The 9,902-nt window shown below is 43.8% G+C and overlaps 2 protein-coding genes across 3 annotated transcripts; both read right to left on the bottom strand.

The window, feature by feature from the left end:
• Window positions 1–3,981: 3,981 nt before the first annotated feature.
• Window positions 3,982–8,065, bottom strand: LOC128296931 (BLOC-3 complex member HPS1). Its single transcript, XM_053032463.1, has 7 exons — window positions 7,858–8,065; window positions 7,639–7,782; window positions 7,341–7,453; window positions 6,351–7,268; window positions 6,133–6,247; window positions 4,979–5,193; window positions 3,982–4,897 (listed from the first exon to the last, which is right to left on the bottom strand). Exons 1-7 carry the CDS (start codon window positions 7,978–7,980, stop codon window positions 4,720–4,722), a joined length of 1,806 nt encoding a protein of 601 aa, XP_052888423.1. The 5' UTR covers window positions 7,981–8,065; the 3' UTR covers window positions 3,982–4,719.
• Window positions 8,066–8,396: 331 nt separating this feature from the next.
• Window positions 8,397–9,532, bottom strand: LOC128297757 (exosome complex component RRP4). 2 transcript variants are annotated; one of them, XM_053033449.1, is made up of 3 exons: window positions 9,326–9,532; window positions 8,730–9,256; window positions 8,397–8,666 (listed from the first exon to the last, which is right to left on the bottom strand). In XM_053033449.1, exons 1-3 carry the CDS (start codon window positions 9,451–9,453, stop codon window positions 8,428–8,430), a joined length of 894 nt encoding a protein of 297 aa, XP_052889409.1. In that variant the 5' UTR covers window positions 9,454–9,532; the 3' UTR covers window positions 8,397–8,427. The 2 variants fall into 2 exon arrangements, with proteins under 2 accessions (XP_052889409.1, XP_052889408.1); XM_053033448.1 differs by having other exon boundaries at window positions 8,736–9,256.
• Between the last annotated feature and the right edge of the window lie 370 nt (window positions 9,533–9,902).

The raw sequence follows: 9,902 nt of genomic DNA, 5'->3' as shown, positions 1-9,902 counted from the left end.
AAAACTCTGACCCTCTGGTAGGGGCTGTACAACAATACCGAGCGCTTGGCATGCTTATTACCAACGGGCAAACTTAATTGCATTGCAAAATTGCATCAGGTTGCATCGCATGGTGCGGACAATGCTAAATGTCCGGAGTTGTGTTGAGGGTTTTAATAGAAAATTATCTAAATCTAAATCTAATTATCTAAATAAATCAATTGCTTAGCTAAAACAAAAAAATGAATTAAACTCTATACAAATTGGCACAATTGTGCAATCATGCGTAACGAATACAGCACAAGTTAATATCGCAATGATACCGAAAGGTTGAGCAATCATTTTCAATTTGCACGTTAAAGGTAAAGTCCCAATAAATCGCTCTCAGGAAGAACCCCCCTTTATTTCCTTATCGCCCACTCGACTGATGCCGACCGTAATCACAAACTCTTGTAAACCCGATAATTACTTGATCGTTTTATTTATATACATCCGGAATCGATTGGGAATGCTTATGGACACGTGGGGACGAATTCGCGATGGGATTTTGAATCCTCAGGCTGAAGGATGCCTTTGGTGTGGTCTGTGTCTATAGCACTCTGGACACGATTACCCTTATTGGGGCCATAAATAACGTTCAAAATTATTGTACGATGTAAAAATATATAAGTCTTCCAGAATAAGAATGGGCCGACCATGTTCGTTACTTCTATGAAGAACTTAGCCATCGTAGAACTTTGACCAAAATGGGTTGCCATCTCATTTTCTTGTCCGTAGAGATATTAAATTTGTTGCAATTCCAGCTATTTCCTTTCGTTCACTGCCATTTTTATCGCTTTGGCACCACATCTAACGAAGATTACGCTCTTTATGGCCGGGCTGTCACTCATGGACGACATAATTTACGCCACTAGACGTGTTGATAACTATCACCCCTTTCTCTCGCTTATCAAGCGGGTGGTCTGATAAGAAATGTTGGCGAAAATGGCCTCCTAGTGTACCTTTATGACCGGCGTAATAACTGATACCCGGTGGACCTTATGGATCGGTTGTCGATAAACAATCTTTAGGACTCTGCTCCAATGTCATATGGTGACCGGTAGAAATAACGCCACACCCATCTAAGGAATAACTTAAAATTTTGATTGAGTAGAACACAACCCAGTTCACGGACACTTACCTCTTCGGGAACTTCCATTTCCGACATGCAGATAACGTTCAACGGTGCACCGATCAGCAGATTTGGAGATGTTTTGGATTTGGTGGAAAACGCAACGGACAGTTGTGTAGCCACCGTTTTAGGGCTTTCTGTGCGGGGTAATTATGTAAGCCTTCACTTTGTAGCACACACCGTCGATCACGCGAATCCCACCCACAAACACACAGGCGTAGGTGGCCCTTGACTATTTTTACAACCGATCGCTTTGCACCCTTCCCCCGTAAGGCGGTTACTGCTCACCACACTAGACGCTTTCCAAAGCCCTTCAAACACACTTCAACTAAATTTTCAAAATGCCACACTTTCCACACGACGGGGTTTTGCAACCAGCAACTGCCCTAGCCGCTTGCACCACGAAAATGTTGCCGCGAACAGGGTTACCACCCGAAAAGGGACAGGTTACAGAGTTGTTTGCTATTAGCGGACGACGATCGGTTGTGTCGTGGATCGCGGTACGAGCGTTGGATCCGTGGCAAGTGCAAGTGCAAGGTGCGGACGATGATGGTTACATAAAAACACTTACTGACATTGAAGCGCGATACGCCCGACAAAGGGAAAGAATCCAGAAGTATTCTTTTCGTCGAAGATTTTGTATGTAACGGAGGCACAAAACTTTTACGATGTGGAAGTATTTTCTGTGCAATATTCACAAATAACCCGCAATTAATTTTTGAGCTTCTAGTAACATAAACTCTTAAATATGTCATAAGAAGATATCACATCCGGGACGAACTTTTATCCTCATCCACTGCAACATAGAAGCAAAAACTGATCTTCAAGGACGGAGATGTTATACAATCGATTTTTTTCCTTCCTTCGGATGTAATAATCACCGCGCTGAATAGATCCGCCCTCCCCGATTTTTTTGTTGCTGTTACGATAAGCTACAAAAGATCACCACTCTTTGAACCACTTTTGGTAAAACTTTCTGGCAGATAGAAACAAATAACCGAAGGTCACAAAATAACCCGCACGTACGTACGTTACCGATATACTAACGGCGTTGCTGATCTAACAGTTATCGAACCGCTCCACGATCCTACCCCGAAGACGAACAGTTTCGACTGACAGATCGCCAAAGCGACCCGATGGATGCGCAAACTAATGGCCACGATCGTTCATTCAACAACAACAAAAAAAGACTCCTGACTCCTCCACCCGAGGACCGTATTTCGATCCGATCCCGACCGGGGTTTTGCTCCGAAGATGATCATTCGCGGTCACACCAAAGGCACGACACATGGCGCTGTTCGACTTTTGGCGCATGGTGTTAGTAAACGAAGGAGGATTGGGTTAGGTTTCGTGATTCTATTACTCCCGAACATGCGTATGCGTGTGACGATAGAACATCCGCACAAATTTGGCGTGTTACAACTTCCGATAGCGACGTTGAACGTAATACTACTATTAGGAATTATTGATTTTCTTCAATTCAATACCTGATCAGCTTCAAAAATATTAGCTTGTTTTACCTGCAATTAGATGAAAACGTTGAATAATTATTATTTCGTCACAACTTTCGTCATCTCCCTTAAATTGCATCACGCTGGTACGCGTCTCTGATGAAATTCTACCACCATCCAGACGCCATTATTTTTGCAAGGATGACGTAAAACCTTTCGTCACTTATATTTGGGGATATTTTGAATTTAACAAAAAACAAACAAAAATCTCCTTCCAGCCCCGATCCGTTGAACGAACGTGCTAAAAATATGCTCAACGCAGAATGATCATGAACTTCCACGATGCGCGGATGTGCTGATGCAAAATCCAATATGTTCGCGCACGTGTCACGGCACGAGCGGAAGTGTTCCGAAGATGCACTGCTCGATTGCGCGCCACCGTATCGCTATCAATAATGATTATTATAATTGTCCCATACCGAGAACCGTGATCCTGGCTGTTTCCATAAACCACTCCACATAAACTGTTGTAAAAAGTGCTGCTCATCGCACCGTTGGCACAATTGTTATGAAAATAACCTAAATGACATTTACACGGCCAAGAGGACGTCTTTGTTGGAGGGTGGTCTCCACCACTACTACCACCGATGGTGTCATCAAGAAGTGCTCTTTTCGCACTGCTTTGCCCGCTGCGGGGTGGAGTTTAACGTGACGATTATTTATGGCCCGTGTTTCGCGTGCATGAGGTTGCAGCGCGAACGAGGTAGCAATATGCAGCAACATTCATCGACAGTGCAATTAGGTCTTATCAACACTAATCATACGGTATTGAGGGCCTTCATTACCTCGCCTGTTTTCCTCCGGTCGCTATTGGAGCATGGGAAGCATCTAACCTTCCCCGGTGGGAAATTTCGTAGTATGCAATTTTGTTTAGATGCTACAAAATTGAAAATGTGCTGCAAAATCGCATTGTAACGCATGACGTTAGGACAGCTATTTAATCTTGAATATTCAAGTATTCAAGAACCTTTCATGGTTAATATATGCAAGACCTAGAAACTACAATGAAGAACTACAAGAACTCATTGAAGTTTCAGTACTATTCTTTTCTCATATAGTTCTTCTCAGAAGACTCAAATAAAGGACTTTTCGTAACTGATTCACAAAATAACTCTACAACTCTACTCTGTTCGCAAGATTCAATCGAAATTCTTCTTTTCGAAAGATGCGTATTAATTATCCTTTTAAGATTCTTCTCAAAAGATTAATTAAACACAACGCTAGAATAATTATATTCTGTTTTTTTGACGCTTGTTTGTCATCATTTCGCATGTGATATGGATTAATTGAACGCACGTGTCATAAAAATCCATATCCAATATCCCATTCTCGGGTGAATGTATTGCTTTCTAATGCAAATCCTAAACAACCTCTACTTCCTAAGGAACCGTTGGGAAAGGGATGGGAAGAAAAATCTGCAGAAAATAATGTACCTTGTACAGATTCGGTGGAACGTTTAAAGTGACAATATATATTGCAAAAGGTACCGTAAATGCGAACGAATGCTCGAACCAACCGTACCAACCCGCAGCAAGACGCGTGGCGACCGACGGGTGGAGGAACAAACAATCAATTTGATGAAATACGTGACGCTAATGGTTGGTGGTGGTGGTGGTGGTGGTGGTGGTCTGTGGTCTTGGTGGTAAGGTTTAGTACTGATAAGTAGTATGCATGCATGACCGCTAGGCGGCACAGTTGCTAATAAATAAACATTACTTATGGTCACCATACATGTGGAATGATCTGGCCGGGCCGGTACACACCAACCGCGCCGGAATGTTCTCCGCGCAAACAATCTTCCGTCGTTGGCATATGTTAATCTAATGAATCGGTAATGCCGGCTACAAGTAGCGGCAACATCGTAACGCCAAGTGCAGTACACTAGTGGAGAAAACAGTGTGTGCAACTTTGCCGGCCAACAAACGTTTGCACCAGTAAAACAAGTTTAAATAATTCACTTACATGAAACGGAAACAACAAATAAGACAGATAACATTCAGCTGGTTAGCCGCACGAAAGTTGGCAAGTCTTTCGGCACGAACACTCGCTCGCTCGCTCTTACAGCAGATCGATCGGATTTCCGATACATCCCGTTAGGTCCGTGATGGTGACGGCCAGCCGACGGCAATGCTCCAGCACGATCGTTGACGTAACGAGCCCAAGGTGTACCAGGAACAGTTCGTAGCAGCGGACTTTGCCCGACGGTGTCCGTGGAAAGCAGGATTCGATAAGGCGCCTACAATGAACAATCAGCGTGTCAGTCTCGGTCAGCTTAAGATGACCTCGCAGTGGTTAAGCTATTGGCCAAAGCACTTACTGATAGTAGTCGCCCGCTAGGATGCCGGCTATTAGCGAGGGTTTTGTGGCGGGTAATACGGCTCCATGATTTGGTGGTTCGTTCGGTTTCAAGGTCGCACCGTGTTCGTCCTCGAACCAGAGGAAGTATGCGTAACTGAACGTTACATCCTTCCAGATCATCGACATGTAACCTTTGTCGAGATAGTTGCGTGAAAAATCGACCATCGACCATATCTGTACGGGATCGGGGTTCAAGAGCAGAAGAAAATATTTTTATAAACAGAGCGCCAATAAACAAGTTTAGTTTTGGCAGTCTAATTCAAAGCCGACATAAATATATAACCAATGAATTATAAAAAAATGTACTGGTTTCAGAAGACAATGAAAGTAACACTGATAAAGGTAATTGAATGTAACTTTTGGTCCAGTTTTTACGTGGTGTCACTTTCATTTTTTACTTTAATATTATTTCACTCTGAATTGCTCTGAAGATATAATCGCTGTATCTGTGCTCTTCAAGAAATGTCGAATCAACTCATCTCCTGCAGTGAGTTCTTGGTGTGAAGGTCAAGTCAGTCTTCGTCTTTACAACGTCGTCATTATAAATCGTCAGTATAGTTCATACATTCTTTCTCTTGTTACTTCAATTTCTAGAAGTTACTTTGTGACCATATCCCAGAACTTCGCAAGTCCTGAATGTATCTCCTTCAATTTTATCACATTCCCTGAAAGAAATTCCTTCAGGACTTTGGATTGATTGAGTTCTTGATATAAAGATAAGTCTAAACGTTTTATATCACACTTTAACACGTTTGTCAAACACTTTCGTATAACAATGTCCATCTTGTCCAAGTATTATTCATTATTTAACCAATTATTACGTCTTCCTGGACGCAAAATGAGGACACTTCGTCTCGGTCTTCAACTTTTGTCTCTGTAGGCAAATCTATATGGTCACACGTTCTTTGTGCTTTCTCAGGAGGGCTGACTGTTTCCGAAGTGTCTTAATTCAAATCAACTGACAACGTTATCAAACCTACAAAATCTCTACATCTAACGAACGAATACAAACAAATCATAGTACCAGGGAACTCATATTGAAAAACGGTTAAATTCGTTATTTAGTTATTTGGAGCATACATTAGTAAACAGTAATAGTAAATAGTAACTTACCCTATCTTTAAGGATATCCGCCGGATCATGATCGTCTAGTGATGGTGCAACGATTCTTCCATTGTACCGATCTATATGCATGAAATGTACCATACCTGGAAACTCTTCCATGTACGTGTTAGTGAAAATAAACCAAACCAAGTTAAGGAAAAAACGAAACCAACGAAATCATTCACCCAGCGACCCACATTCCCTACGCAAACATTTGAAAAGGATATGATCCCATGGTAAAATTTTTCTGCGATTTCACATGCAGCAAAACAAACACCTCGTTCAAGCTGGCTTCGGCCACATCGGCAATATCGGTGACACGCTGCAAACCATGCTCCAGGGTCGCGCAACTCGCACACAGCAACCGAAACAGTTCCTTCACCGATTCGACAAACATCGGCATGTTCGATTCAATCTTCACGATCAGCGCATTGTCGGTGGTTTTAAAATAGTCCGTGTACTTTTTGCGCAATGTGTCCCACTTCACGCCGAACGTTCGGATGCTTTCCTCCACCTCGGCATTGTTCGATTTCACCTTCTTCAGTGCGTCCTGCGTGTGCTTTGCGTACGTGTCGAGCGCATCGAATGCACCCCGCAAATTGTCCAGATCGAATTGGCTCTGCAGGTTTTGCAGCTTGTGCAGTGCAAAGTACACGTCGTACAGATGGCTTGCGAGGGCCGTATGAGCATGCTCGATTACCAGCACCAGCGACACGTGCTCGAACAGGTGCACCACGTGTACAATGTGCGGTACACAGCCTGCGTACGACTGGTGAACGCTACCCTGCAGGAACACTATCTGCGACACGATACGCTGGCGCTGTCGACGGCGGCTGTGCATTTGGCAGAGCAAGTTCAGGAAGAACATATCCACGGCGGCCAACTCCTGGGCCTGTCGGGTACTGTATCGTGCGAGGAATTTGCTGCCCACGAACAGCAACGAATGTGAACGCTGGGAGTGTGGATCTTGCTTAAGCCGATCGGTAGCGGCCTGCAGGGCAGTAACCACCGTATTCTTCACATCCACGTTTACTAGGAGCTGTTCGATTGCTTCCATTAGTACGCCCTGGTTTACCACGTACAGCTCTCGATAGGTTCGGATCAGCTCGGTCAGATGGTCGATTTTTCCTGCATCGCTTTTAATGCTAAAAAGAAAGTGAAAGGATTTATTATTTAAAGGTAGCTCGAGGCCATCATGGTTCAATCGGTATACTTACGAAAAAATGTTAGGTCCGCAAATGTATTTGGTAAATGAAATGAATGCTCCCAGCTCTCGTTTTACCAGCTCTATCTCTTTCGTGCTAATCTCCAGGAAAATGTACCCTAAAAACTACACAGAACGACAGTGTAATGAGAATGACGATAACGATAAAACACAGCTATATAACGTTAATCATTTTCTTTTGCTTTCGTTGCCAAAGTGTGAGGCCAACAACCTAATTGACGGAATTTCTTTGACTCAAGGTAACCGTCTTACCGCGGTTGGGCGCTTGTAAGGCTTCCTGGACAACTTACCTCTTCGAACACGACGTTCAGGTTGTTATCCATCTGAATCGAGGTGTACGCGTTGTCGAACTGGCACATCATGATTCGTTGCGATGCCAGGAGCGGACTGAAGATTTGTATCAGGACATTCGAGTTAAGCTGCTGGGTTGGACACTGCAGAACAAAAAGGGAAAAAACACGTTTGATAAAACTAATTACACCCACTAGAAACCGTTCTGTTTACTGTACCGCCGACTCCTCATCGAGCAAACCCAACTCGTACGCCTGCTTGGACATTTTTTCTCGCATCGCCTCGTTGAAGTTGTGGTAGATTAAATCGTTCGTCTGATCGAACACCAGAATCCCCTCCATGTTGTGTGCGAAGATGAGGGTAACTAGGTTAGCAGTAAAAATTAAAGAACCGTCTTCGAAGGACACGCCAGCCCTGCGTTGTACTTGTGCTGCAACCAAGAATGACAATTTGTGGGTGAAAATTTTTGTTCAAATCGAATGCAAACCTGCGCCTGCCTGACGTTCGAAAGCGGTATCAGTTTACGATTATCAGTGCGAGCGAGATAGCTCGCTGTTGCATCGTTTGTTGCTGTTGCTTTCCTGCTTTTTGTTTTGCACTTTCGCTTTTGTGCGCATTCGTAAACACACGCTGCACATTGTGCGGGTCTGGGGCGAACATTGTTGACATTTCGTAGTGATTTTTCGAAAAATTATTGTGTAATAAAATTACTACAATTTCGGGAAACATATATGAATAAACCAGTTTCGTTCTGTCCAGCACAAGACCTTTATTAGCACATCTTTAACTTACAGTTCCAATACACGCAAACGATGCTGTGTGAGAAACGCAACATCGGCCATACATTCCGGATGAAGCAGTTCGGAAGTTTCGTACTTGCAGGACTCTTCATAAGCGTACAGTATGCTAGTATCGTGCAGCATCATCTTGCAGTGTGCCAGTGCGAGAATGCAATTCCTTAACCGGGCAATCGTTTTGCGGTCCTCCTTCGTCACTACATCATCCAGGTTTTGCGTAAAACCTCCTCCTTAAACGGAAAATTGCACGATTAGTGACATTAAACCGACACACATTCCAACGAGCAAATGACTGTTACCTTCTCCTTCATTGTTAGCAATTGGAGATATCCAGATGAAGCCATTGTTTCCCAGAATGATCGAAGCACCGCAGGGTAAGTTGTGGAAGTGAGTTTTGCGCCGTTGAATCAGCGATGGGAACACCTTGACGAGAATTCCCTGGGAGAGTTTGCCGTACTTCAAGCTTCGCGTATGCAACGACAGCACACCATCCGAGTGTACATTTTGCACCTCGGCTGAGATCAGATCGCCCTCCTGTAGATATTTACGCATTTGCTTTTCGTCCTCCACACCACGCCGGCGCAATTCACCTCCCGGTAGATTGACCGAGGACAGCAATAGAACCGAATCCAAACGGGAGTTTGTATCTACCTTCCAACGTTTTTCCTGTACCTCGGTTACGCGAGCTACTACCACGTCTCCGATTTCACCAACGTATCGACCCTTGAGGGCTTTTACCGTGATCAGCTTGTTGACCTGTACCATCACACCCGCCACGGAAGATTTTAATGCGTCGTCCTCCATGTATGTACCATGGCCTCTAAAAGCAAAATCAAATCAATTAGTTGCCGTCCGGATGTTCGAACACCGTCTTGTGCTATTTCATTACCGCATAAATCCTTGTTGTCTCGTCACGACCTCGCCGGGTGTGAACAGGCGTTGGTTTTGGCCATCATCGCAGACGAGTGGAATGTTTACTCGATCGGAAGCTAATCGTACTACAGGGGTGACATTCATTTTCACTACTCGCTTCAAAATGTGCACAAAAACCAGCGAAACTTTTAAAATATTAATCTTTGTTTACCACACCGTTCGGACATGCCGCATACTTTGACAGAGCGCTTTCCGACAATGCCTTTGGAATGCCAGTGTTGCCAGAAACCTCATCGTTCCGTTCGGCTGTCATGAGGTGATTTTTGTATGTTTGTCAAAATTAAAATAACGTAAACAACGATCCTGTTGAGTAAAAGTGAATAAAGTTTTGTATTTTTTACCGAATTGCAAACAAATTGTCAACACAATGTCGCTCGAAACAGAAGATTGTGATGAAGAAATGCAGCAAATGATAGCGGATTCGATGCATCTTGCCGATGAGCTCGTCGCGGTAACCGCTGTTGAGGAGCTACAGCGAACGCGCCATAACATTCTGAAGGACATCGAATCGGATGTTGAACAATACTACAGAA

This window comes from Anopheles moucheti, chromosome 2 (genome assembly GCF_943734755.1).
Source record: "Anopheles moucheti chromosome 2, idAnoMoucSN_F20_07, whole genome shotgun sequence".
NCBI classification, from domain to species: Eukaryota; Metazoa; Arthropoda; class Insecta; order Diptera; family Culicidae; genus Anopheles; species Anopheles moucheti.
Note: the sequence above shows the minus strand (reverse complement) of the source record. Positions and strands in the feature narration are given on the sequence as shown.

Bases quoted from the DNA above. Each gene is read 5' to 3' on its own strand.
- LOC128297757 (XM_053033449.1), bottom strand. From the start codon at position 9,453: ATGAATGTCACCCCTGTAGTACGATTAGCTTCCGATCGAGTAAACATT. The intron at 9,257-9,325 runs GTAATGAAATAG...TTTTGCTTTTAG, and splicing joins AGACAACAAGGATTTATGCG to AGGCCATGGTACATACATGG. The intron at 8,667-8,729 runs GTCATTTGCTCG...TTTCCGTTTAAG, and splicing joins CAATGAAGGAGAAGGTAACA to GAGGAGGTTTTACGCAAAAC.
- LOC128296931 (XM_053032463.1), bottom strand. From the start codon at position 7,980: ATGGAGGGGATTCTGGTGTTCGATCAGACGAACGATTTAATCTACCAC. The intron at 6,248-6,350 runs ATATCCTTTTCA...TTTCACTAACAC, and splicing joins AAAAATTTTACCATGGGATC to GTACATGGAAGAGTTTCCAG. The intron at 5,194-6,132 runs GTAAGTTACTAT...GATCCCGTACAG, and splicing joins CGGATATCCTTAAAGATAGG to ATATGGTCGATGGTCGATTT.